The sequence below is a fragment of the Macrotis lagotis genome, chromosome 1 (genome assembly GCF_037893015.1).
Source record: "Macrotis lagotis isolate mMagLag1 chromosome 1, bilby.v1.9.chrom.fasta, whole genome shotgun sequence".
NCBI lineage: Eukaryota > Metazoa > Chordata > Mammalia > Peramelemorphia > Peramelidae > Macrotis > Macrotis lagotis.
In genome coordinates this window covers 618,523,856-618,551,712 of record NC_133658.1, presented here as the reverse complement: position 1 = coordinate 618,551,712, position 27,857 = coordinate 618,523,856, and the positions used below count along the sequence as shown (strand labels likewise).

At 33.1% G+C, this 27,857-nt stretch overlaps 1 protein-coding gene across 2 annotated transcripts in view; it reads left to right on the top strand.

Annotated features, from left to right (window-relative positions):
• The window catches only part of ACTR3 (actin related protein 3), a 61,943-nt gene extending 35,519 nt beyond the window's left edge, over positions 1 to 26,424 (top strand). Inside the window, exons 2-11 of one of the 2 annotated variants that reach the window (XM_074215018.1) lie at positions 145 to 269; positions 1,371 to 1,481; positions 2,567 to 2,662; positions 5,025 to 5,132; positions 9,060 to 9,203; positions 11,610 to 11,783; positions 18,524 to 18,616; positions 18,813 to 18,938; positions 21,689 to 21,772; positions 24,008 to 26,424. In XM_074215018.1, the coding sequence (XP_074071119.1) occupies positions 198 to 269; positions 1,371 to 1,481; positions 2,567 to 2,662; positions 5,025 to 5,132; positions 9,060 to 9,203; positions 11,610 to 11,783; positions 18,524 to 18,616; positions 18,813 to 18,938; positions 21,689 to 21,772; positions 24,008 to 24,103 (1,104 nt within the window). In that variant the 5' untranslated portion in view covers positions 145 to 197 and the 3' untranslated portion in view covers positions 24,104 to 26,424. The remainder of the gene's footprint in view (positions 1 to 144; positions 270 to 1,370; positions 1,482 to 2,566; positions 2,663 to 5,024; positions 5,133 to 9,059; positions 9,204 to 11,609; positions 11,784 to 18,523; positions 18,617 to 18,812; positions 18,939 to 21,688; positions 21,773 to 24,007) is intronic. The other variant, XM_074215017.1, reaches the window with a different exon arrangement.
• The last annotated feature ends 1,433 nt before the right edge of the window (positions 26,425 to 27,857 follow it).

Below are 27,857 nucleotides of genomic sequence, written 5' to 3'. Positions count from 1 at the left end.
GTCTCAAACATGACTGTGATAAAATGAAAGATTATCTTTGGTATATATGAAAGATAAGTGATTTGAAAGATAACTGTATAAGTGTAGTTTGAGAAATGCTAATATCTAACATGTCTTTTAAGTACCTGTGTTCCTTTTTTAAAGGTATTGCTATCAAGGAGTCTGCAAAAGTAGGAGATCAAGCACAGAGGAGGGTGATGAAGGGTGTAGATGATCTAGACTTCTTTATTGGAGATGAAGCAATAGAAAAGCCAACTTATGCAACAAAGGTATGATTCTGTGGTTAGTCAAGATAAGTGAGAAATGTTGTTTAAAAATTTCATGATGTTTATAAAAATATATTTTTTTCTACTCCTCTCTTGAATCCTGGCTCTGTTACTTATTTCCTTATTTCTTAATTATTCTGATACTTAGTTTCCTCTTCTGTAGGATGATGACTTGTATATTAGGTGATGTCTAAAGTTTCTTATACTTAAGAATCTATGATGCTCTGATCTCCATTTCTCCAAATCCTCTGTGGCTTTAAAGGCTCACCTCAAGTGCGACCTCTTGTTTGTAGGCAATTCCAGTTTTGCTTAGTTATTAACAATCTTTCTTCCCTTAAATTACTTTATATGTTGTATATGAAAACTCTTTAAGAACAGCGTGTTTAATTTTTCCTAATTTAATCTATATTCATAGTGTCTAGAATTAGGAAATATTAAATATTTTTTGAGTTGACTATTAATACAAGTTTTGAAAATGTTATTTTTTAAAAGATTGATAATATAGAAAAGCATTTTTTTCCCCTGAAGGTATCTTAATTATCAAAAAATGTTATGTGTAAGTATTAAAGTGAAGAACATAATCTTAAAAGTACTTAGGAAGAAATGAACTTTGAAGTATTGGCTCATGGAAATGGTTTTAGGAGTTGAGAATTGGAGAAAATGGAGGATAGATGAAATGGAATGAATAGGAGAGTGTAAGTGTATGAGTGAGCAATGAATCATGACCATAGTTTACTAGCCCATGTGTTTCAAAAAAGGCATATTCAGTAATTACTGAATGCTGTCATGACTCTTTTTTTAAAAAATGTAAAACAAGATTCCAGCTTTCTTGAAACTCATACTTCAAAGTTTTGTAGAAGTATTTTTGGTTTATGATTTTTCAGGTCATTCAGCATCAAAATATACATCATGCATAGTGGTTTTTTAGAAATAATTTATTAAATGGATGAATGATCTAACAATGCTTAGATATAATTCTGTAGCTAAATAATATAAGAATTATTACTTTTTATACAGTTCAATGAATGAAATGTTTTATTCTTTTAAAATTGTTTGGTGTTATTTTTAAAATCCAAACAAGATTTTATTTTGTTTATTTAACAGTGGCCAATCCGTCATGGTATAGTTGAAGATTGGGACTTGATGGAGAGGTTTATGGAACAAGTGATCTTTAAATACCTAAGGGCAGAGCCTGAAGATCATTATTTTCTTTTGGTGAGTTAAAATAACAGTTCTGTTGAGTACACTGAAAAAAAATTTTCATGAAAGTTTTTATGAGTTACTTTGCAAAATACAGTTATTTTTGGTAATAAGTTTCTCCAAGAATGACATTCATTTTAGATTAGGCCATTAAAGATATCTAAGGCTTTAACACAGTATCACCTGTAAGACAGTTTTATATTTTGGACCACAAGAATGGTGTTTAAATAAAGCTCTAATTCATGTACTTTAAAATTATTTTATTATGAGGTGAAGACAAAAGTAAGACCTGCATAGTGCGTGGACATTAATAATTCTTAGCTTCTTTCTCTTAAGACTCTCATATCCATTTGGGAAAAAATTGTCATTTTTTTACCTCTGAACTCTTTCTTCCATCATTTCTACTGCCTCCATTCTAGTTGCATTCCTTTGATTTCTTTCTTTCTTTCTCTCCTTTCTTTTTTTTACTACTGTACTTCTACTCATTCTTTAAGACTCAGTTGAAAAAATTTCCTTCTTTAAGTCTTCTACATTCCCTCATCTTCTTACCTCAGTTTCATCTGAAACTTCTGTGGATGTTCATAGCATCTTAATCTTAATTCTGTTAAACCTATTTGTCATTTTGTATTTTAAACATGTATACTTGTCCGTGTCTTAGCTCCCATGCAAGATTATAAGCAGTGTCTTATTTATCTTATCTCACTCAGTGCCAAGTACAGTGACTTGAATATGAATCATTTGTTAAAGATTTTTAAGATTGCAAGTACATTTTCCTTGTAAGCTATATCCAACAAATTGATCCATCATTGTGTTAGATATTATTTTTATTTGTAATAAGCATATTTAATTGAATTGCAAGTATTTAGAAAGTTTTTAAATCATACCTATTTATATGTGTGTGACTTTTGTTAATCAGTTTATTTGATTAATTAGAGTATTCCATTTCATTAAGTCTCCCAGATAGTTGAAGTTAATTAAATCAGTCAGTGATTTTTATGCAAAGTAATAAACTATTTCTCTTTTGTATTTATTTGCTTAATCAATAGGACTATTTAAAGTTTTTGAATTTGGCTTATTTTAAAATATTCTTTGTCTAATAGACTGAACCTCCACTAAATACTCCAGAAAATAGGGAATATACAGCTGAAATTATGTTTGAATCCTTTAATGTTCCAGGCCTATACATAGCTGTACAGGTAAGCAAGTATTTCTATTTCTCTAAACCTAAATCTTAGGAATGAAAATTCTGAACATTTTTTTTTAAAAAAAGTTATTTTATAGTGTTATTTTCACATTTTTCACAACAAAGAATAAATTCATAATAGATGTTAAGTCGTTCTAAGTGTAGTATACTTTGTGAATTTTATATTATAACTATTAGTCTGTCTCATCTTTATAATGATTTATTATACTGTTCATGGTTTTATGTTTCTTGTTTTGCTCATTGGTTGTAAACTATCCTTTATACATAAAATTGTTTATAATTATTTAGAAAACATAATCTGTAGGTATTTCAGAGTTTTTGCTTAAAAGTATTACATATGCACCATTAGATCCTAGAACTTCTTACTTTGGTACAGAGCATAACTCATTGTGCTTTATTTTCCCATATATTTATTGTACATTTATGGTCTGTAAAACCTATTAGATACTCCCAGGAGGGTGATAGGTCTCTTTATCTGGGGTACTTCGTTCTCTCCCTGGGGTTGCCCAAGGTCACATAGCTAGTTAATTATTACGTGTCTGAGATTGGATTTGAACTCAGGTCCTCCTGACTCCAGGGCCAGTGCTCTATCCAGTGTGCCACCTAGCTGCACCTTGTTGCTAAGGGAATAAATGAATAGAGTTCTGGACCTGGAGCCTGGAAGACTAGACTTCTATCTATCCTCAGAAACTTAGGAGCTGTGCTACCATATCAAGTCATGTAACTTTTTTGCCTAGTTTTCTCAGCTGTAAAATGGGGAAAATAATAGCACCTGCCTCACAGGAGTTTTTCAGAAATCAAATGATTTGCTGTAAACTTTTTAGCACACAGTGCTTGGTACGAAGTAAGTGCTTAATAAATGCATAGTCTTTCCCCCACTCCCATCTATCACTCCATTGCCTTTTGGTCAACTCTAATTGTATTGAAGGGAGAAATAGTACAATGTTAATGTGCCAAGGGGAAATATATTTGTTTTTAAAATTGAAGACAATCTTTTTAAGGTTCATTTACTGTTATTTTTGATCTGTCCATTTGATTTCCTACCCACAAAATTGAGCATTTCCCCCCTTGATATTTGAAGTTTTTTATTTGGTGTACTCTTGACTCTTAATGATAGCTATGTGTTATTAACTTTATCACCTAGCATCTTTGTGATGAAGGTCCATCAGACAGAAAACCATTTTGAATTCCTACAGAGTACTGAGCTATTGGAATATAAAGAGAAATAGAAGGCATTTCCCCTACCCCTCTAGTTGAAAATGTATACATGTGAAAAAATTGAGAATGAAAAAAACATTTTCAAACATATCCTATGATTATAATTGAAAGAATTAATAGAGAAAACAGCTTTAGTTCCTTTATAACATAGTTTGAGGACCAGGAATTGATTAATATAGAAAGATGGGGAATCTTTCATGGAATTTTTTAAAGCTAGGATTACGTCTTTAACCATCTGTAATGAATTTTTTTGGTCCCACCTAAAGGTAGGGATTAGAATAAAATATATCTTCTTATCCTTTTCAACTAAAGTTTTGCAAGTGAATAAAACAAAGTAGATGCTAACTTTTAATAGCATTCCATATTGGGTAGAGGCTCATTCAAGTGTTTTCTTTGTGTTTTTTGTGCAAAGTTACTGTGAATAACTTAAATATTTGTTGTTGGAGTTGGACCTGTTTGTAAGGTGACTAAATTTAAAAATTAAGTAATACCTGCATCCATTTCCCAGTTTGAATTGTATGAAACTTATTTTAGTATTAATTCTTCTCAGGGGAAAGAAAAGGTTATTTGGCCATTGATTTAGTCATAATAATACTTTTGAGATATACAGGGGAGTTTCTTCTTGTCCCCCCCCCCGCCCCAGTCATTAATTTTACTATTTTTTTAAAGTTGTTACTTTTTTTTGGTGCATGATCAGATCATTTCCTGAGAAGCGATTCCTTCATCCCTCAGAGGGGAGAGGGCCTTTGTAATTGAGCTGCCTTTGTAATTGAGCTTTTAACAATTTGTCTCTTTTTCAAAAGTTGATCTCTCTATAAGAAAATGACTAATAATTAGAACAATAATTTATGACCTGAAAAATTCACATAGTTGCCTGAATTCACCATATTTTTATAAGAACAGCCCCTGTAAATACTTTGAAAATTTCTAACCTCTTTTGCACAGGAAATGTTTCTTGAAAACTGCATTTTAAAAGTAATTATTTCTTTTTTTAAAAAAAATCAGTAAGATTTTGTAAATTAAAATTTTGATTTTTCTCATTTTTGCTACATTTTACTTTTGAGATTATAAAGTAAAGAAAAACAAGATGCTGTTTGATATTTTTAACTGATATTTCTTTTTATATTTTTGTCAAGGCTGTCCTTGCTTTAGCTGCATCTTGGACATCAAGACAGGTGGGAGAGCGGACATTGACTGGTACAGTTATAGACAGTGGAGATGGTGTCACTCATGTCATTCCTGTGGTAAGAATGTTTTTTAAAATATTGAATAAGAATATTAATGTAAAAACATCTGACATGAGCAAAAGCTTAACTGGTATATTTAGAATATGAAAATTGACTTTATTAAAATCTCCAAACACCTTCTCTTTTAGTTAATGCTAAGTTTAGATCAGAATGCAAAAATGTATTTTTTTTTAAATGGCTTACTCTTGTTATAAGAATACATTACATTTCTGACTAATCTATAATTAGAATATGTAATTTCTTATCTTAATCAGCAACAAATTAGCTTGGTTTTAGATATTTATATAATCATGATGACTTTCCATTCATAATCAGTTTAAAAAACACAAATTTAAGTGAATTTTCATAGTGATTTTTTTATTGAAGTATGACACTTTAATTATGATTGTACCTATTTTCGTTAAATAAAACATTTTTAACAAATCTTTTAGATTATATTGCTTTTGGGAAAGTGCCATTAAACCTTTGAGTTATTTTGGTTTTTATTATGCCAAATGAAATGACTACCCAAAATGACTGAACTTAATCAGGACCTTAACTTTTTAATATTTTTCTCATCTTTTAAAGAACCAAGATTTTTTTCCTTGGATTACTACTTCATCAAAATACAATTGTGGGACATTGAGAGACAGATCTTCAAGGTTATTTGAATTTGGGGAAGATTCTAAAAGTGTGGGAGAAAGTTTGGAACATTCTTGGTACTGTAAAAAGTGACCCAAGCCTACTTTAACATCCATATAAAATCTTTATAAGGGTCATCTATTCTTGAATTGAGGGAATCATCAATGAGTTTATTAGTAAGAATGAAATAGATTTTTTTCAAGTTATAGTGACTGATGGACCATATCTTTACCCCTGTCACAATGAACATGAAATAATGTAGAGAATATAAGATCTCATTGGGCTTATTGTTAATTGTAAAAAATCAAGCATTTGATATGATAAGAGGCTCTTTTTATAGCAAAATATCTTCCATTCATGCATTAAGGTTTCTTCAGAACATTTTACTGTTCAGTGACTTACTTAACGATAAGCATCAGGTAAGTGTGAAAACAGATATGTGCTTATATGTATTTACTACTGTGATGGAGAAAAATCTAGTTTCGAGTCTGAGTTAAGGAGGGATTCTTTGTGAATGCTAAGTTTTTCTTTAGATGTTGTTGTTGACATTGTGTTGTTTGCACCAAGTCCTAAGACACTACACATCTAGAAGAGATCATCACATCTATCTAGGAAAGAGCAAGGAGAAATAGACTTATCTGTTGCCCAGATAGCAGCATTAATTTAGCTGAGCACTGTTTGGTTTGGATATTGAACTGTGGTCATAGTTGAAAAGAAGTAAGTAAACTAGATTGCTTTTTGAAAATTTCAGAGCCTTATGCTCCCCCTCCAAGCTTCTCATGAAAGTACAGGCCCACCTTTTTAATATTAACACTTTAGTGGTATTGCTTTATGGCAGAGAAGAGGAATACTATACAGAGGGCAGTGGACAAGTGAGCAGATTTCATTGTATAACCAATGAGAAACACCATAGAAAAATAGGATAAAGAAGTTCATCAAGGGATTGTATGATAGGAAGAGACATTAATATGGTCTTGTGGCAAGGAGAGAGGGGATAACAGTTGGACAAATTAGAATGCTCCACTGGTAGTTTCGTAATATTGGGACAAAGTGAGGATGATCTCTAGCATGTTGGGTTGACTTCTGTAGTGATCCTTTGGGAGAACAGAAAGAAGAGTCATTCAGGATGGGGAGACATGAATGAATTGTGATCTTTGTGATTGGGCGAAACTCCAGTATCAGGAGATCACAGATCCTTTTGAGTATTGAGAAATTACTGCTTCATTTTCCCATTTACATTTTGAGATTTTTGTGCTTTCATTGTCCTTTTTTATATTTTTAATACTGCTGCTCTAATAAATATTCCTAAGATAATACCTTTTCATATTTCAAAAGGAGACAGTGGAGTATAGCAGATAGAATATTAAATATTGAGTTAGGGAAACCTGGGTTCAAATCCTGTAGCTAGCTGTTTGACTTTAGGCATATTAACTCTCTGAGCCTGCTTCATTGGGTTATTATGTGAAGAAAAAATGATTTTTTTGTTTTGTTTTTGCAAGGCAGTGGGATTAAGTGACTTGGCCAAGGTCACACAGGTAATAAGATATTAAGTGTCTGAGGCCACAGTTGAAATTAGGTCCTCCTGACTCCAGGGCCAGTGCTCTATCCACTGTGCCACCTAGCAGCCCCTGAAGATAAAATTTTGCCTATTTTAAAATTCTATATAAATGTTCTCTCTGATGACTCATATCCAAAAGGTTACTATCTTTGAATTAGAATTTTAAAATGGTGTTCCTAGAGGTTAATTAGGACAAAATGATTGTCATCTAAAGGATGTGAATTAAATTTATGTGTGACTTGTAGGTGAACTAGTTTTCTTAATCCATTTGGAGTCCATGATTTTTAAAAAAAAATTGGTATAAGTATCTTTTGCAATTCTTTGCAAATTACAATTTTAAGAAGTATTCTATAGACTTCATCAGACTTGTAAAGATGTCCATGATATAGAAAAGGTTAAGAATTCCTGCTTTCAAAAATAGGATCAAAACAATGATTTGTTGATTTAAGGAAGAACCAGCAGTAAACAAAATTATTTTCAGTCAGAACAGTTCTAGGGAGGAAAAAACAAAACCATGTGGATAAAAGTACAACTTAGTAAAAATTTGGGGTGGGAGGTTCAATGATGTTTATGGTTTGATAGAACAAAGAATATTCTGATTGTCTACAGTCTGATAGCTACAAAACACCAGTTCTTCCAGCTCCCTAAGGTCACAGTATGCATGATGTAACCTTTGTTTAGGTAAATAACCTGGCACGGATAAGTTTTATGAGGTGATCTTTTTAATATCTAACTTGAGACAATCATACTTCTAAATCTGTATTAACTTTTATAGATAATTCAAAATTTAAGATTGTTTCACACAATTGTATAGATAATCTTATGCTTTTTCTTTGTTGCTTTAAATGTTTTACTATTGATTTAATAAATTAACTGGGCAAATTTTAATGATTCCTGGCATTATGGAGTTGGAAGTAGACTTTGTTTCATTCTGCATTATATTACAGCCTTAACACTGGAGGAAGTTTGTCCCTGTTGTTTAGAACAGTTTAGACTCTCCTGGACCAGTAGTTTTTTTTTTTTTAATGTTGAATCATTTTGCCTTTGGTTGAATTAAAAAAAAAGTATTGGTGCTTCTTACTGAAAATGAAGTCTGTGTATATATTCTAAGAGCTCTTTAAAGTGTACCATTTGATAGTAAGTAGACTATCCCTAAGCTTAGTTATGTTTAACATACATTACAACCTTGTTGCTTTCTTTCTTGAGTTAACTGAGTTCTAGTTGTAAAGTCTCTTCATATTTATGGAAGAAAAACTTAAAATAGTTAATTGCTAGTCAAGAAAATTACATTTCTGCTGTCTTTTTTGGAATTATTGCTGTTAGAAATAGTAAATGAAAAATGAGGTTGTAATGGTCAGAAAAAAAGGACAGTTTTCTTAGATTCAGAGGGAGCAAAGATGGAATTCCATTAGTTACAAATTGAATTACATTCATTTTGCCTTTAAATTAATAGAATATTTGTGTCTATCACTTTAAAGCAATATTCTGATTCCACCTCTTTGATCTTTTCTATTAATAACAATTTTTTTCCTTATATAGCAGTTTGTTTTGCATCTCTGTAATGCCTTTGTTATATTTTGTTGTATTTATATTTGTATTTGTATCTTACCTCCCATTGAACTATAGGACCCAAGAGGTATGGTCTTTTTGTTTTCCCCAGTTCATATCACCAGACTCTGCACCTAAAAGGTACTTAATAACTATTTAAATTTGAATTGATTTTTTTTTGTTGTTGTTGTTCCTAGGCTGAAGGGTATGTTATTGGCAGCTGTATCAAGCACATTCCAATTGCTGGAAGAGATATAACATATTTTATTCAGCAGTTATTGAGAGAACGAGAAGTAGGAATTCCTCCTGAACAGTCCTTGGAAACAGCTAAGGCAGTGAAGGTAAAGTAGAAATTTATTGATGACTTAAGAAACTGAAAATTAAATTTATGGGATAAAATAGCCTAAATGAATAATAGCATTCATCTTAAAAGTTATATACCCATTAAAATTGATTGCTTGTTTTTCTTACAGAAATTACCAGTACTTTTATGTCCTTTCTCAACAGTAAAACATTTGCTTTTTAAGCATTCTTTTAATAGAGCTTTTCACAACTGATAAAACTTGGAAATGAAAATAATTATACTAGTGTCATCTTATATTGTTTATATGTATTCCTTTTGGTAAAGTAAAAATAATGGATCTTCATTAAAAGATGATTATTTTTACTTTATTAATATTTTACTCTTCAAAAGATTGTAGTTAAAGAAATGACATCAGTTTAAGTAGATTGTATTTTGACAATAGAAGAGAAATATGAGTTCTGATTTAAAAATTTTCATTTAATGTTTTCCTCGTACATTTACTTTTTTTAGCTTACTAGAACATTAGCAACATATTTATAAATTATTCAGTTCTGAAAATGATACTTCTTTGCGTATCTAAAGTCTGTTCATGCACTTGAGCAAATGCCAAGGAGTAATTCTCTTACCTGAGCAAAATATCTTTCCCTTCTTTTTTCTATTTTCCTCTTATATAACACAAAGTTCCTCTGTTATTCCATCTAATATCCCATAAACTTGAAGACAATCCAAGCTATATAAATACCATTTCTGTTTTTTCTTCATTTTTCAGATGGCTATTCTTTTGGGAGCAATGAAAATTATAACAAATTATCCATTAAACTGCCAGAAGTATATTGTAGGCAAACTTTAGCCTTGTTTGTTTGCTGTTACTTATGGTGACTGTGACTGACCTATGTCATTCCTGTTTATAAACTCCCTTTAGGGAAACCAAAAAAGTTAGATATATCAGATTCACATTAGAGAAGACAAAGGATCAGAACAAAACTAAGCTTTTTAAATGAGCTCTTTGTGAGATTTAATCTGCAAAGAGGCTAAACATCATCTTTATTTGGATTCATATCCTTTGAGGACATATTGTAAGGCAAAAAGACCCATTCACTAGTCCACTGACTTCATTCTTTTGTTTACCCTCTAAAAAGGCAGTCAGACTAAGTTGTTTTGGTAGGGACCTGAAATAATAAGTAAATGTGTCTTCTGCATCATTTTTTAAAATAAATTCTTTTTTTGTGTGTTTTTTTTTTTGTGTTTTTTTTTTTAGTTTTTTGCAAGGCAAATGGGGTTAAGTGGCTTGCCCAAGGCCACACAGCTAGGTAATTATTAAGTGTCTGAGACTGGATTTGAGCCCCGGTACTCCCTCCTGACTCCAGGGCCGGTGCTTTATTCACTGCGCCACCTAGCCGCCCCTAAATAAATTCTTTGTAAAACTTTTTAAAAGAAGTTTTGCTTGAATATCATGATTTTATATCTTTTCCTGGATTCTATTTTTCTTGGAGGGAAAAAATGCATTTAATATATATTAGTATTATATGTTAGTATTTACAATACCAAGAAGTAGTAAGCTGCTACTAAAATAAATCAACTCATTTTTTTGGTTCATAAGTAGCTAAAGAAATTGATTTCTATCTTCTTTTTAAAAAATTAATCTTGTTTAAACTGTTTTTTTCATTTTTAAAAATTTCAGAAGAGAGCTTTATAACTATGAATCTATTATTTACAACATGCTTTGTGTTTTAAGTATAATAAATTCAGCATGTCATTTTTTTATACCTCTGTTTTGGCTTTCTCCTAAGTATTTTATAAAAAAAAACTTCTAAGCATTTCAAAAATGTTTCTTTCCTTTATCTTTTTATTCAGGGATACAGCTTTTTATCCATGATTGTTTTCTTTCTCCCCAATTTACTTCCCCCTCAGTTACCCAATTGAGAAAAATGGGGAGAACCTTTAGAACAAATTTGTTTATCCAGTAGCTTATGTTCTTAGTTTTATTCATAGTAGTCTGTACTACAGTAATGGTCTGGAACAATTAATGTTGCTCTAACACCTACTGAAGGATTACTGAATTTTGAAGATTTTTTTTCTTGAAAATATAGCATATACTTAATTTTTTCTGTTTTTATAAGCATTTATTATTTTATTACCACTGTGTACAATTACTGACTTTTCAAGATAGTAGGTTGGTACTATTTTCATGTTTCATAAAGAAAAATAGAAATCAGAACTATTTTTCTTAGATATTCATTCATACTCTGGGGTATGAAACTCAAGTAGAGTAGAATAATCAAATATTTAAATTTATAAACTGCAATTGTGAAATAATCTGGCAGCCTTCATTTACTTGGTTCTAGCTCACTGAAAATGCCTGTCTGAATTTCTTTCCATTATATTTTGTATTCCTTCCCATTATTTACTATTTTGGAGATGAAATTTTTCTTTTTCTATTTAGGAACGTTATAGTTATGTCTGCCCAGATTTAGTCAAAGAATTTAACAAGTATGATACAGATGGGTCAAAGTGGATTAAACAGTATACTGGAATCAATGCAATCTCAAAGAAAGAATTTTCCATTGATGTTGGTTATGAACGGTTCCTGGGTCCAGAAATCTTCTTTCATCCTGAGGTGAGTTTACCTAGATTTTGCCATCCAGGTTGCAATGTCTTTTGTATCTCTCTCTTTTTTTTTAGGTTGCAATATAAAAGGAAAGAAAGAGGCATATTCAAAAGATGTCACAAAAAAATTGATAGGCCCTGGCTACAGATTTGATATGGAGGAGGGGAGTATGAGAGATAGTGGAGAATACATAATGCAAATAGTATGGGTGGGGGGAGAAAAAGGCACAAGATGTCTTTAAGACATTTGCATCTCCAGTAAGATTGATGACCTTAATGAAGAGCTAACAAAGGAAACAAGTCAGAGGTCATGTAAATAGGAGAATCAGGAAGTTGTTTTGTCACAGAAGTCAAGAGAAGAGAGAATCAAGGAAATGTAGAGATCATAGGTAATTTTTTAAAAAAGCAGTTGTGGTTAAATGATAATGTTGAAATTATAAAGTTAAGAGAGGGAGAAGAAAAGAAATGAAAGTATGCAACAGTTACCTTCTATAAAATTAAGAAAACAACATATATGTTCTACATTTAAATATGTACTCTAGAAAATAGTATCAAGGTTTTTACTTTTTGGTAAACTAAAATAGAATTCACAACCTTTAGTAAAAGCCATTCTTTGTCAAGAAAATGCAATGGACAGTATTGGCATGCTATGGTCCACAGAGTCATGAAGAATCTGATACTCCTGAACAGTGATCCTAAACTTTATAATTAAAACAAATTGAGATCTAAAGAAATTAATAGCTTGCATAATTTTAAAATTAAAATAACTTTGACAAAAGCATAATTTGGTCCTCAGGACTCCTATACCCAGTACAGTCCTTTTTCTACTTGTGAATTTTAGTTTTCCTCAGCCCAGATGTCCCTTTTCTATCTGCTCTTGAGTTCCTAGCCTCAAGGATCTGATATTCTATTTGAGAAAACAGTACATGCATAAACATTTTATTTTAATTTTTTTCTTTTTAAATTTTATTTTTATTCTCATTTTGCACAAATGTTTTTTTACATTAATAAAATATTCTTGTTTAAGAGTAGACGAAATACCCCCTTCCCCCCATGAATATAGACTTGCTTGAGCGATAAAGTAAAGGGGAGATAAAAAAAATTAAAATAAAAAAAATAGTAATAATTGTAGGTATGTCCAGGTGGCGCAATGGACGAAGCACCAGCCCTGGAGCCACGAGCACCTGAGCCCACATCCAGCCCCGTAGACCCAACAACCACCTAGCCGTGTGACATGCAAGCCACCTGATCCCCACTGCCCTGCAAAAACCAAAAAGAAGAAAAAAAAAGACACAAAATAAAATAAAGTAGTAATAATAGTAGGGGTGGCTGGGTGGCGGACAGAGCATTGACCCTTGAGCCAGGAGCACCTGGGTCCAAATCCGGCCTCAGACACCCAAAGACCACCCTGCTATGTGGCCCCAGGCAGGCCACCCAGCCCTATTTGCCCTGTACCCTCCCCCAAATAATAATACTAAAAAATGTGCTTCAGTCTTTGTTCAACACCAACAACTTTGTCATGGGTGGATCACATTCTTTATGGTAAGTCCATCGCAAAAGTTACTTCCATATTTTTCCACCGTTGCCATTGCTGCTCTCAACTCCCTCCTTTCTTATTTCTCCACTACCATGTACTATATTTTCTCTCTCCTTTCACTCTGACTCTGCTGTAGGGTCGCTGAGTGGCGCAGCAGATAGATACCTGGTCCTGGGGCCAAGAAGCCCTGAGTCCCCATACCACCCCTTAGGCCCAGAATCCACCTGGCCCCATTGTCCTGGACAGGCCTTCCAATCCCAGCCCCTTGCAAGAAGTAAAAAAGAAAATTCATTGTATCTGACCACTGTCCCCCCATGGTCCATCCTCTCCTCCTTTATTCACATCCCCATCCCTTCCCCCTGCTCCCCCCTCCTTCTTACTCCAGATGTCTGTACCCCATTGAGTATATATGCTGTTTCCTCTCCTAGCCACCTCTGATGAGAGCAAAGGTTCCCTCATTCCCCCTTGCTTCTCCCCTTCCATATCATTGCAATAGCTCATTGTAATAAAGAAAAACCTTATTATATGAAATATCTTGGCCTATTCCCCCCCTCTCCTTTTTCTTTCTCCCATTACATTTCCCTTTTTTTCTATTGACTCCATTTTTACACCATATTTTATCTTCGAATTCAGCTTTCTCCTGTGCTTCAACTATAAAAGCTCCCTCTACCTGCTCTATTAGCTGAGAAGGCTCATATGAGTATTATCAGTGTCATTTTTCTATGCAGGAATACATGCAGTTCATCATCATTAAGTCCCTCATATTTTCCCCCTCTCCTCCATTCTTCACCTGAGTCCTGTATCTGAAGATCAAACCTTCTGTTCATCTCTGGCCATTCCAAAAGGAACATTTGAAATTCCCCTGGTTCACTGAAAGTTCATCTTTTTTCCCTGGAAGAGGACATTCAGCCTTGCTGGGTAGTTCATTCTTGGCTGCATTCTAAGCTCTTGTTGCCTTCTGGTATATTATATTCCAAGCCCTACTAGCTTCCAGTGTAGCTGCTGCTAAGTCCTGTGTGATCCTGACTGCAGCTCCACGATATTTGAACTGTGTCCTTCTGGCTGCTTGTAATATTTTCTCTTTGACTTGGGAGTTCTGGAACTTGGCTATGATATTCCTAGGGATTGGTTTTGTGGGATCTCTTTCTCAGGGGGATTGGTGGATTCTCTCCATTTCTATTTTGCCCTCTACTTCTAGAATATCAGGGCAATTTTCCTGTATTAATTCTTTGAAAATGATGTCAAGCTCTTTTCCTGATCATGACTTTCAGGTATTCCAATAATTTTTAAATTATCTTTCCTAAGTCTGTTTTCCATATCGGTTGTTTTTTCAATGAGATATTTCACATTTTCTTCTAATTTTTTTTTTTTTTTTGGTTTTGAAGTAATGAGTCCTGATTTCTGGTAAATTCATCAATCTCCCTGAATTCTATTCTTTGTCTGAAGGATTTGTTCTCCTCAGAAAGTTTTCTTATTTCTTTTTCCATCTGGCTAATTTTGCTTTAAAGCATTCTTCTCTTCAGTAACTTTTTGAACTGTTTTATCCATTTGACCTAAGCTGGTTTTTAGCATGCTATTTTCTTCAGCCTTTTTTTGCATTTCCTTGACTAAGCTGCTGACTTCATTTTCATGTTTTTCCTGCATCTCTCTCCTTTCTTTTCCCAGTTTTTCTTCCAACTCCCTCATTTGATTTTCAAAGTCTTTTTTTCAGCTCTCTCATAGCCTGATCCCAGTTTCTGTTTTTCTGGGAGTCTTTAGATGCAGGAGCTTGCGTTCTTCATCTTCAGACTGAGTATATTCATCCTTCTTAGGATCATAGATAATATATTTCTCAATGGTGTTCCTCTTTTTTCTCTGCTTGCTCATTTTCCCAGCCTAAGCCTGTTTTGGGGGTGCTTCCTGAGCTTTTGGGGCATTCCCACAAGGGTCTCAGTGTGTGAGACTCTGTCCTCCCTCCTGGTCTGTGAATAACCATATGCACTCCCGTCTGCCCCGGGCCTGAGGTGGAGGGGGCCCCTGCTGTTCTGTGTGGGGGCCTATACTGCGATCAGGATCTGAATGTGTTTAGACTCCCAGAGTCCTGTTCCAGGGGAAGAGCTCTGCAGTCTCTCTCTCTTCACTCCCCTCCCTCAGCTCAGTGGGCTCATGCCCTTGGGGGCTCCTGCTTACCGCCTCCTCCTGCTTCTGTTTCTAGATCTGGGCTGCTGAAAGACCATGCTGCTTGCTGTGTGCCCTTGGGGCTGGGCTCCACGTGCTCGCTCTGGCAGAGATCCCCCGCTGTTCCCCCACTTTGTGCTCGGTGCTCCACCCGGTGTTAGCTCAGGAGACTTCCCTGCTGCTGTGAGCTGGGGCTCCCAGTGCCTTGGGGCTGCCTCCGGGAGGCTGAAGTTCTTTCTCTCTGGTGGGCCACCCCTCTGGTGGGCCGCCCCTCTGTCCCGGGGAGCAGAGCCTTTCTGCTCTTTTCCAGGTTACCTTGAGTAGGAGAACTGCCTGTCTGGGTCCCTTTGTGGGTTCTGTCTCTCGAAAGTTTAGAGTACTTAGCTTATGAGTTTTATCAGAGAGCGCCTAAGACTCGATCCTTTCTTGTCGCCATCTTGGCTCCAACATTTTAAATAAGTACTAAATAAATACAAAGTAATTCAAAAGGGAGAGCGCTAGCAACTGGGAGACTCAGGAACAGAATAACTTGAACTAAATATTGGAAGAAGCAAGGAATTATAGGATTTTTAATGAGGAGGGGAATGCATTACAAGTACAGGCAGTCTCTATGGAAAGACTTTCAATTCGGCAATAAAGTACTGTGATTGAGGAACCACCAGACTAGTTTGGGTGGGATCTTTGAGAATAGGAATAACATTATAATACTGGAAGGGTAGATTTGGGCTTGATTGTGAAAGTCTTCTAGAGCCAAATAGAAGAATATTTGGTTAATCGTAGAGGCTGTAGAGAACCATTGGAATCTAATAAATTTAATAAAAATAGGGCAGGTATCCATAGTCAAAGAAAAGTCACTTTGGCAACAGTGTGGAGGATAGTTGGAGTGGGAAGACTTGTGGCAGGCAGACCAATTAAGACATTACAGTAGGTTAGGTGAGAGATGATAAAGACCTAGAGTTGTGGTTATGTGAGTGGATGAGAAGGAGATTGTCAAGATAGAAATCATAAGATTGACAAGTGATTATTTATTAGTAGTGCATAAAGAATCAACCAAAGATGACAGCAAGGTTTTAAACCTGAGAACCTGAAAAGATATTGGTGAAAATGACAAATAAAAAAAATTAGGAAGTTCTCTTTGGACTTGTTGATTTTTTGAAATGTCTATGGAACATCCAATTTGAAGTAACCAGTGAAGAAGAACTCAGGAGAGAGACTTAAGGTGCATATTTAGATCTGGAAGTTATCAATATAGAGATATTTAAACCAATGGGGGAGGCTAATAAGGTCATAAAATGAGCTCATATATGGAGATAGAAGGGAACAGAGAGCTTTGGGATGTGGGTTAGTTTAGATGATATGGATTAAAAGCAAGCAAAGGAAATTTAGAGTTAGATATGTAGGAAAATAAAGTAGCAAAAAAGGGCAGAAGTAATTTGAGAGAGTAGAGTTCAGTTGAACTTGTTAAGTCTAGGTTTTAGATTGGGAGGAGAAGAAATTTAAATGAGTAGAGGTAATAACCTGAGAAAGTATTGAGTGATGGAGGCATTTACTATCATAGGACAATGAAGAATAAATTTTGAAAGGTTAGGTTGAATGATAGGATGTTTAGGGAAATATCAGAGGTTTTGTTGATGGATGTAGAAAGCAATTGGATGAAAACTAGATTAAGGGTGTGATCCATCCCTACCTACTTGTTGAGGTAGAGTGGAATAGTAAGTAGGTCACTGGCTTGGGAGAGTACTGAGGAACTGGAAGAACGAGGGAACATCATGAATGTTGAAGTCCTCTAAGGAAGACAAGGAACTGCAGTTGAGGGGATGGTAATAAATTTTACCTTTCATATTATCTGGAATGGGTGGTTTTTTTTTTTTGATAGTGTAAGATCACTCGTTTTTGTTTCATCTTTTTCTTTTTTCTTGGTTCAGGATACAGTGTGGTTTGTCTCTGACATGGGCCTCCCAACAATTTTGGACATGGGGAAATCCTAGGAGTCACCTGTTCTGCTTGTATTTTCTTACTATATATTGTCTCAGTGATTTCCTTTTCTACCCCCTTTTAAATAGAGTGTTATATATAATTCAAGTTAGAACTTTTATATTCCATGTAAAACCATTTCCCCCATTATACTTTATAGTCTAAGAAATTCTGTTAGCACCTTTTATCACCATGTAATAAATAGCTCTGACTACTTGGATGTATCTTTTTTTCAAAGGTTCAGCTAATTGAAATTATCTTTGTACTTTGCATAATTCTTAAGAAGCAGCTAGTAGGCTATTTCCTGGAGTCAGAAAGACTTGAGATTAAATTCATCCATAGACATTTAATGACTCTGGTCAGTTAGTCTACTTTTGTCTGCCTCTGCAAGATGGGCATAATAGAACCTCTTATATAGGGTTATTGTGAAAGTCAAATGATATCCTATTTTTGAAATATTTAGCATAGTGCTTGGCACATGTTAGGTGCTTAATATATACTTATTCCCATACTAAATGTATCTGGTTCCTAGAGCTAACATGTAAAATAATTATTGTTAATTTGTAGTATTACAACAGACGGTAAGCACATAGAAAAAGAGTGGAACATATCCCTCATTATATAGTTAACAAACGATTTAAAATTTTTTTCTACCATCTTATACCAGTATAGATTCATGCTTTCTTTTAAATTAAAACAGTTGACCTGACCATTTATTAGTTATTTCTCAGCTTGCTTAATTCTTTTAAAATTTGCTATAATGATTTTCATTGAGGTATATATAATGATTTATTTTTAATCAGCTTTTTCTCTTAAACATTTGATTTCCTTATTTTCTGGAATATCTAGTTACTCAGTGTGATTTCTGATTGTTAATATTTTCAAAAATAGAAAAAATATTGTCAACTTCTGTATTTAGCCATCATGTTTTTCACTTTACAGCTATTGTATTATTTATCAATAACTTGATTTTTATTGTTTATAAAATTACCATCATTTTGAAACTAAATTTAGGTTTGTTTCTTAACTTTAATGAATAAAATCCAATAGACTGAACTTGTTCAATTTGTTTTGTTTTTCAGTTTGCTAATCCAGACTTCACACAACCTATCTCAGAAGTAGTAGATGAGGTAATTCAGAATTGTCCCATCGATGTCAGACGTCCTCTCTACAAGGTCAGTATTTCAGTAAAAGAATCATTCATGTGGGGTGATCCTGTAAAGTTGATAGCAGTTTGTTGAATATTGAAATGTGTTTTTAATATCATTTAAATGCAAATATTTTTGGGAAAAGTACATAATGGGGTTTCATTGTCAAAATGGTGTTATGTTAGTGTAAGTTTTAAAAAATATTTTGATTTTTCCAATATAGAATATTGTTCTCTCTGGTGGTTCAACCATGTTCAGGGATTTTGGACGTCGACTACAACGTGATTTGAAAAGAACTGTTGATGCAAGGTTGAAACTAAGTGAAGAATTAAGTGGTGGTAGACTGAAGGTTGGTCTTCTTAATTACATTTTGGGTAGCATGTATGTACATGATATTAATGAATAAGTTAGTGATATGGCTTGACTATTTACATTCTGATAAAACTTCCTAATCATTAAGATTGTTAGAAAAGTTATGACTTATGATCTCTCAGCTTTCAATGTTATGTTTAATTTTTATAAACTTATGAAATGAATTCTTATTCTTTAAAACAGATTGTTTACTTATATTGCACATCTGTAGAAAATTGTAACTTGTTATTTTTAACAGTGATTCTTGCAAAATATGTACTGTTGAAATGAATGCATATGAAAGTATAAATGTATATATTTTTATTGGTTTTTTAAATATATATGTATATATAAAATTTTATATTTATTCCCCTGGAAGATAAATACGGGATTATGAAACATGAAGTAGTTGTTCATTTAAATGTGGACTAAAACAATCTGGAGTAAGATATTTGATGAGAGATACACTTGATAAGCTGATGTCCTTTATGATGTTTCATATTCCTTGAAGTGCAGTGGAATGGAAAAGTGTATGGTGGAATCAAGGCAGAGGTTAAGTATTATTTAGCTGTGAAGCCATAATGGCATGATCTGAAACTTAAAATAGTTTTATTGTTCTTTAAACTAGGGAACATTTTCTTGTACAAAAAAATTTTTTTCATCTATGTGTCTCTGACTTGGGAAACCTACTAATCATGCTAATAACCTATCCAAATCAGAATTCATTGTCTTTTCCCATTAAACACTCCTTCCTTCCAAATTTCCCCATTTGTGTTTAAGCCATTATGTCCTTCCATTTTCCCTGGTTCATATATAATCTCAGAGTTGAATGTTTTTTGATTGACTGATTTCCTCCTCTTACCAGCTAGTCAGTCATTTGCCAAATTTAGCTCTTTCTACTTTCACATCACTCTCATCCATCGTCTTCTATTAGATACTTTTTAGTTCAAAACCCTTATTGTCTCTTGCTTAGTGTCCCTGCCTCAAGTCTTTCACTACTCCATGCCATCCTACACACTGCTGCCAAAGTACTTTTTCTTCAAATATTTGATTCCAGTGGTTTCCTAATGCTTCTAGCTTAAGAATATAAATTCTTTGGTTAGCTTTTTTTCTTTTTTAGGTTTTTGCAAGGCAAACGGAATTAAGTGGCTTGCCCAAGGCCATACAGCTAGGTACTTATTAAGTGTCTGAGACCGGATTTGTACCCAGGTACTCCTGACTCCAGGGCTGGTGCTTTATCCACTATGCCACCTAGCCGCCCCAGTTAGCTGTTTTTCTGGATTTTTTCTCGCACATAACACTCTTAACCCTGCCTTTGCACTGGTTGTCCTACATGATCTTCCTTTGGGGTTAAGGGACTTGCCCAAGGTCACACAGCTAACTCTAATTATTTAGTGTCTGAGGTCGGATTTGAACTCAGGTCCTTCCGACTCCAGGACTAGTACTCTATCCACTGCACCTCCACTGCACCACCTAGCTGCCCCTGTCCTACATGATCTTAACCTCTTCCTTACAGAGCTCCTTTCTTCCTTTGTTTTCCCCTTTGTTACATGAATGCCTTTCTTGATCCGTACAACTTCTAGTACCCTCCCTTCCAAACTATCTTCCATTTGACTACTTTGTATATACTTGTATTTGTCCACTCTATATTTATGCTGAATATATACAATTATCTTCCCCATGAAAATATAAGCTCATAGAAAGAAGGGATTGTTTCATTCTTTGTACTTGTATCTCTACACTTGGGCATATATGAGGTGTTAAGTAAATTATTTTTGATTGCTTGATTCAGTATAATTTTTATTCATAATACTCTTTAATACTGAAGTAATAGTCCATTAGTCTTTGTTTTTGGATTTTAGTTTTCTCAGCTCATTTTTATGGAGGACTAACAAATATAAATGTATCTTCTCCACAAACCATATTTGTATTTCCTAGCCACATAAAAATCAAAAATATTTTTTGACATGTTTTTTAAAAGTTTCCTTTCATTTTTGGGTAACTGCTTAAAGAAAAATTTTTAAAGTTTAGAATAAAAAACCAAGGCATTATTATTATTATTTTCCTCCAATAATGTAACTTCCAATAATTTTGGAAGCACTTTTTAATTTTGTTCCATTTTCAGATCTTAATGATATCTATCAAATTATGACTGTCTCTTGTATCTAAAATATATAGATAGATTCTCACTGACTTATGCATTAGACCTATTTGCTACAATAGCAGCCTGTTAAATGAATTTATGTTTTTTTCCCTTTTCTTCCTCCCCATCAACTCGTAAGTATTAACTTTTGATTACATCTATTTCAAATGCCTGGGAGTAGAAGAAATGTTGAAATTTAAATCCTGCATTCTTTTTTTTTTTTCCGGTTTTTGCAAGGCAATGGGGTTAAGTGGCTTGCCCAAGGCCACACAGCTAGGTAATTATTAAGTTTCTGAGGCCCGATTTGAACTCAGGTACTCCTGACTCCAGGGCTGGTGCTCTACCCACTGCGCAACCTAGCCACCCCCTGTGTTCTTTTTTTTTTAATTTAAAAATTTTTTTTATTTAGGGAATTGGAGTTTGAGTGACTTGTCCAAGGTCTCACAGCTAGGCGATTATTAAGTGTCTGAGGCTGGATTTGAACTCACGTCCTCCTGACTCCAGGGCCGATGCTCTAGCCACTGTGCCACCTAGTTGCCCTCTAAATCCTGTATTCTTAATTGACTTTAATACCTAAAATATTTTTTTTTCCCCTCCTGTTTTAGCCCAAGCCTATTGATGTGCAAGTCATTACACACCACATGCAGCGATATGCAGTATGGTTTGGGGGATCAATGCTGGCTTCCACAGTAAGTCTACAAAAAACATCCTTATTTATTATTTTCTTTTGCTTTTTTTTCTTAATTCAAATATGATGGTATAATTTAATATACATATTGTCAATAATATGCTGAAAATTTTTTTTAGTTAAGTTCCTTTTAATTAAACATTTGTTAGTCTCATTAATTTAAAATTATAAGTTTTGCTATTTCCTTATTTTATTGATTTTTAGTGTAATTTTAAAATTAAAAACATTAATTTTTTAAAACATTCAGCTTCTGCTACAGTAAGGGATAATTTGTTACTGTGTAGTCCTTGGAAAATATGTTTGTTTTATTTATTGGTTAATATAATAGTACAAGGATAGACTTCACAGTAAACCCAGGAAATATTTATTGAGTTTTGTTAGAAATGTAATGTTATATATTTCAATCTTTTCTCTTCTGAAAGGCAACATGGTGTTGGAGAATAAGTACAGTCCTTGAATTCGAAATATCTGAATTTGGCTCCTTACTTAAAACATTTTTTTAGGCATTGTGGCTTTGGGCAAATCACTTAACTTAGTCTCTACTTTCCTTCACAATTTAATGAGGGTCCTGTCTAATCAGATATGACAATTGCAAGATTAATTTCTTTAACACAAGTATTAAAATATTAAGTTAGGAATTGCTAATTTTTATGGATAGAGCATGAGATTATTCTGGATTGTTTCTTTTCACACCAAATGCCAATCCCTCCTTATTGAAGAAGATCCAAATGAATAAAAAACTCATTTAATAGTATTTTAAAGAAGTGGCTTAAAAAATGTTATTTATGACATTGAGGGAAACAGCAGCAAGCGTTCTGCAACACTCCACATCAAAGAATGAAATTGAAAGGGTTTTGGAGTTGGAGGACTTGGATTAAAATTCTTTCTCTTATTGGTCTTGGGCAAGTCATTACTTATTTTAGTCTCCTGATCTGGACTTGTTAGTGTCTGATGTCCTTTTCAGCTCTTGATGTATAATGCTATGAAATCTAAATATTAAATTTTGATGAACTTAAATAAAGGAAAAAAGGAATAAAGGAAAAAAGTCATTTAAAAATTACTGTCTTCAGATTGCCTTCAGTCATCCTAAGAAAACATACAAGGAAAATTATAATTTGTTTCCATTTCAAGTCATAGATTACAAAATGTTGATAGAAAGAGAGCTCAGATCATATGTTATAACCCTCTTTTGTTTGGGATATAATCCAAACAAAAATTGTTTTCTAGCTGTCTGGAACTAGGGAAGCAAAGAGGACATGATTTGCTCTTACTTGACACTGTGTACAGTATTAGTTCTATCTATTTAATTGGAGGTCACACTAAGAAATTTGGAAGCTGGTTGTGATAGTATGTACATTTGAGACTTGGCTTCATCTTCACTTCCATCCCATTTTTAGATTGCTGATTCAGCTGAGATTTGTGGACAGAGCTTCAGTCAATATAATTAGAGTATTAAGGGGGAATTTATTTTCCATACCTAAAATATGTTTAGCTTTTAGTTAACTATATATCAATTAAAAGAACAAAGCCAAACTTCAAAATCCATGCCTCAAGTGTCTGAGCATTGATGCTTGTTAACAAAATATTTCAGTATATATCATGCCATCCATCTTCTGCCAGAGAGATGGTGAATTAATTTTTTATATTATTTTGAACTTAAAATCAAAAAGACAAAATTTTCATGTGCATAGTACCAACACCTTTCACACTGTTTACTTAAAAATACTCCCCCAACTATGTAATAAAATACCACACATCATAAGTTCTTAGTTTTCTTTTGTTCTCTGCTTTGTACTTTGGATGGTTTTAGATGTGGCTAGTTTTGGAATTTTTTTTGTTGAACTTAATGAAAGTTTTATTTTGTTTTTAATTGCCCATAGCAGGGGAGGGGAAGTGGGATAGAGAAATACTAAATTCCTGTAAAAATAAGTTTTTAAACATAAAGTAATTAGAAAAAGGTTTTAGAGAAATAAGCACTGAATATAAATCTTACTGAAAAACAACAGCAACAAAGTGCTTTGAGCCAAGTTTCTTTTTTGAACTAGAGTCTTCATTTGTAAAATACGAGATATGCATAAATCTTTTCACAATAGTACTGCTTATGATTTGATTTTTCCCTCCCAAAACAAACATAGTAGATCCCAGATGGATCAGATTATATAGATAAAAATTTATTTATTTTAAAATATATTGCATAATAATAAACATTGACAGTTTTTGTATTCTTTTTTTCCAGCCTGAGTTCTACCAAGTATGCCACACCAAAAAGGATTATGAAGAAATTGGACCTAGTATTTGCCGCCACAACCCAGTGTTTGGGGTCATGTCTTAAAAATTGACTTCATAGTTATAACAGTTAGGGAAGTGGGGAAGAGCTCATCTTTCTGATTACCTGTTTTGTCTGGATGGCTGATATTAAGATAGCAAACTGACTTGACAAGAAAAAGACCAAACATAATTCAACAGGAATATTTTAATAAATATATCAACATACGAATGTAGAAGAAAGCCAAAATGATAAAGTGTTTTTCTTTAGATAATATTTGAATCTGTGTGTAACAAAAAGAAGTGGGTTTTAGTTCCTTCTGTGACCGGATATTTTGTATATTAATGGATTATCCAAGATTTGATGGAATTTAACGGTATGTAGATAGCTCTATAATGCTTGAATTGTATGCTTGGAAAGTATACAATGCAAGAGCTTGTTTATATTTCATACTTTTTTATACTTTGAGGAAAAAATGTCAAAGAAAAACGGTCGTATTGAGGATAAGAGATACCAACTTTGGTAAATTAAAAAATAAAGCCTCATGACACTTGCTTACACACTCATATTATTCTAGTTATTAAAATTTTCAACCATCCAAAAAACAATTTGGTTTTCTTTGCAAGTGCTTTTGAAATTAAAGCTAGTATCTTGGATTAACTGATGCCTGCTAGTACTTTCTGAATACTTTCATTCTGTTTCTTGCTTAAAAAGAAAAGTAAAGACAAGATTGTTGGACCAGTATTGCAGTTATGTAGTGTCATTTCTGATTTTTAAAAAAACCGAACAAATCTGAATATTAAAATTGGTGTATTTAAAACATAACACCATTCCAATAAAGACACAAAATTTCTTTTGATGTTTGTTTGAAGCTCTTCAATCTCCTTACAAGCTAAATGATAAATCTTTTCAGAAGACCTCATAATCAGCAGTTGGTTTAGCAAGATGAATTTTTTTACGTGCTTTGTACAAACAAGTGTGTAATTTTAGAACTAAAATATTGACTGCTTTCATTTTGATAACTGTACCAACATTTGATATTTTCATTTGCATAATGAATTTTCACAGGTTAAATTTTTTTCCCCAGTCACCAACAATATCATGCAAGTTAGATTTTCATTACATTTTTAAATCTCTGAATCAAACAAAAAGAAATTAAAACTGTAGTACCTTTTCTAATGTTTTTAAAAAGCAATATAATTTCATTTTATGTATATTAGATGTGATTTCTTCTACATTCTATTGAAATTGTGGAAATCAAAAATCTTTTTAATGTGTGTGTGGTGGGAAAAAAGTATCTTGAGCTCATTTATGCCTGTTATGTACAAAAGACCACAAAAGGGAAATCTTTTTAGACAGTTTTTTGTTCTACGGTATGATTGCATCAAGTGATGTCAATTTTTGAACTGTAAAATGTGCTATCCTTGAAAATAATATATAGTTAGAACATTAAAGTAAATTTATCCAAAAGATGAAGACAAATTTTTTAAAAAGTTGCGCTGTGTTTTAGTCTAGGTACAAAATTTGGGATCAAAGACTAGTTTCATTTGGAATGATTCTGAAATGTGAGACTTTGCTAAATATATGTGCAACTTCATTCTTTGAGAATGGGAGTAAATGCTAATAGAATGTATGTTATGTATCCTTTGTAGCAATCATTTTTTCAAAGATCATGTGGTTTAGAAATAAATTGGATAAACAATGATAAAGGAATCCTCTTTCCCCCCTCCATTTAAGGATTGTTAAAATCCCTAAATCCCTAAATTTGTTTCATTCAGAGCTAGTTTAGTAATTTGAGTAAATGAACTGGAACTACTGGATTACTAATTTGTTGATTATAAGTGAATGTTTTTATGGGATAAAAAATTTCTTTCTCTAGAATGTTATAAACTTAACTTTGATAGCTGTTGCAAATGTTGAAGGAAGTTGAACAAATCCATTTCATTGTACATATTTACAGTGGCCTTCTTAAGAGAGCACTGGAGTCTGAAAAAATCCTTCCCTTTCTTCCTCCCCATCTTCTTCATCTTTCCTTTTCCTTCAGTTTTCCTTTGTAAGGAAGTAAACCATAATTTCATTTTCAGTAAGAATTGACAATAATTTAAATTTCCTCTCAGTAGATGACGTTTGAGAACATGGGAAAAACTTTTGAGTCCATTTAGAAAATAAAGTCTGTCATATAATATGGCCCATTTATTATTTGCTTCTTTCCTAAGCAATTTCTTATATAGGATTATAAGATGGGAATACATTCTCATAGCCAATTATCTTTTACTTTTAAAGCCTGCTTCAATAGAATTAGAAATGACAAAAATCTAGGAGCTATTCTTCCAAATATTTGTAGAAAATGAAACATTTTAAGTCAGTTTTAAAAACATGTTAAGGATGTTATATATCTTGTTTATATTTGAATTTATTATAATTAAGTATCTTTTTGTTTTAATAGTAAATTAATTCAGAAAAATAGACTTTGCTCTTTTAAATAAACTTAAAAATGCCATCAGTGTGTTTGTACAATTATCAGAGAATAATTTGTCCAGTTAGAATTCCTTATAGTATTCTATGAAGCAATATTCTCTAAATATTATCCAATTCAAATAAGGTAACATCATATATATATATATATATATTATATATAAATTTTAAATTGTAAAACCCTTCATATGCACATACCTATATGCATGGACACATATATCCAGGAAATTTGCCATTTTATTTTTTCTCTTGTCCATGCATCTTTGACCATATTCTTACTATCCTATGAGTGACATTCTGGATCCATCTCTCTGGGTCTTAGGGGAATTCTCTGCCTGGTCCTGGCACGGAACCTTAACACTAATCGAATGGACTAACATAATTGCATAGATACCTAGATGATAAGTTTTGCTGTTCCTATATTATTTGAATCGAAGTCCTTTGAAATACTTGTGGGACATAAAGAATCCTTTAATGTGGAGGACAGTTCATATAGTACTGATTGTGATCTTCCATGTGGCATGAAAGTGGTGACAGTGGGAGCTGAAAAATATTGTCTCGAACCTCATGTTGAAGTTGACCTGATGTTTTTGGATCTGTGGTAGGCCAACTTTGATCCAGGACAATTTTACACTTTAGTAAAGGGGTTCTCTGTGCAATCTGAGCACAACATTACTTATGGAATGTTCCCTTTCAATATATCTTCATATAATTAGACTTTTTTTATTTTAAGGAAGAAGAACGCAGTTGATTGTCTTCATACATTATGCTTTCAGTTAAGCTGCTTAATTTTTTATGGGAAATGATATTAAAATCTACATGAATTGAATTCTTCTTACCTTAGGTTGGGACAATAATCACTTTGAATAGTTTAACAGTACTTTTCCATAAATGGGAGAATTAAGTTACATTGGTTTTTGATATAGTCAGTGTGATTATGCTTCTTGACCTCTCCCATAATTTCGTTTTTCTCTGATGACTACTTCAACTCTACACTGAGTTAATAATTTATTGTAATTTATCCACCCCTGGAAAAAATCCTTCACCAAGTCTGAGAATGGAAATGGAAATTATTCCTCTACTTAACTGTAAATGAGCAAGTGATCCTGCCTATTTTAATATCCTAATTTTTTTTTAAGCTTTGATATTTTGTTAGTTGAAACAGCAGGGACTGATTTGGACTTTATCAAGAACTACATGAAGGATCTTTGGATTTGGAGTCAGTAACTGAAGTTAAGTGTATCTCAGATCTATTTAGGTTAATCAAGCATTTTTTTTTAAATGTAAACTTTGTACTAGGAATTGGGTTAGTTGCTGGGCTTTTATATATGAAAATGACCATATA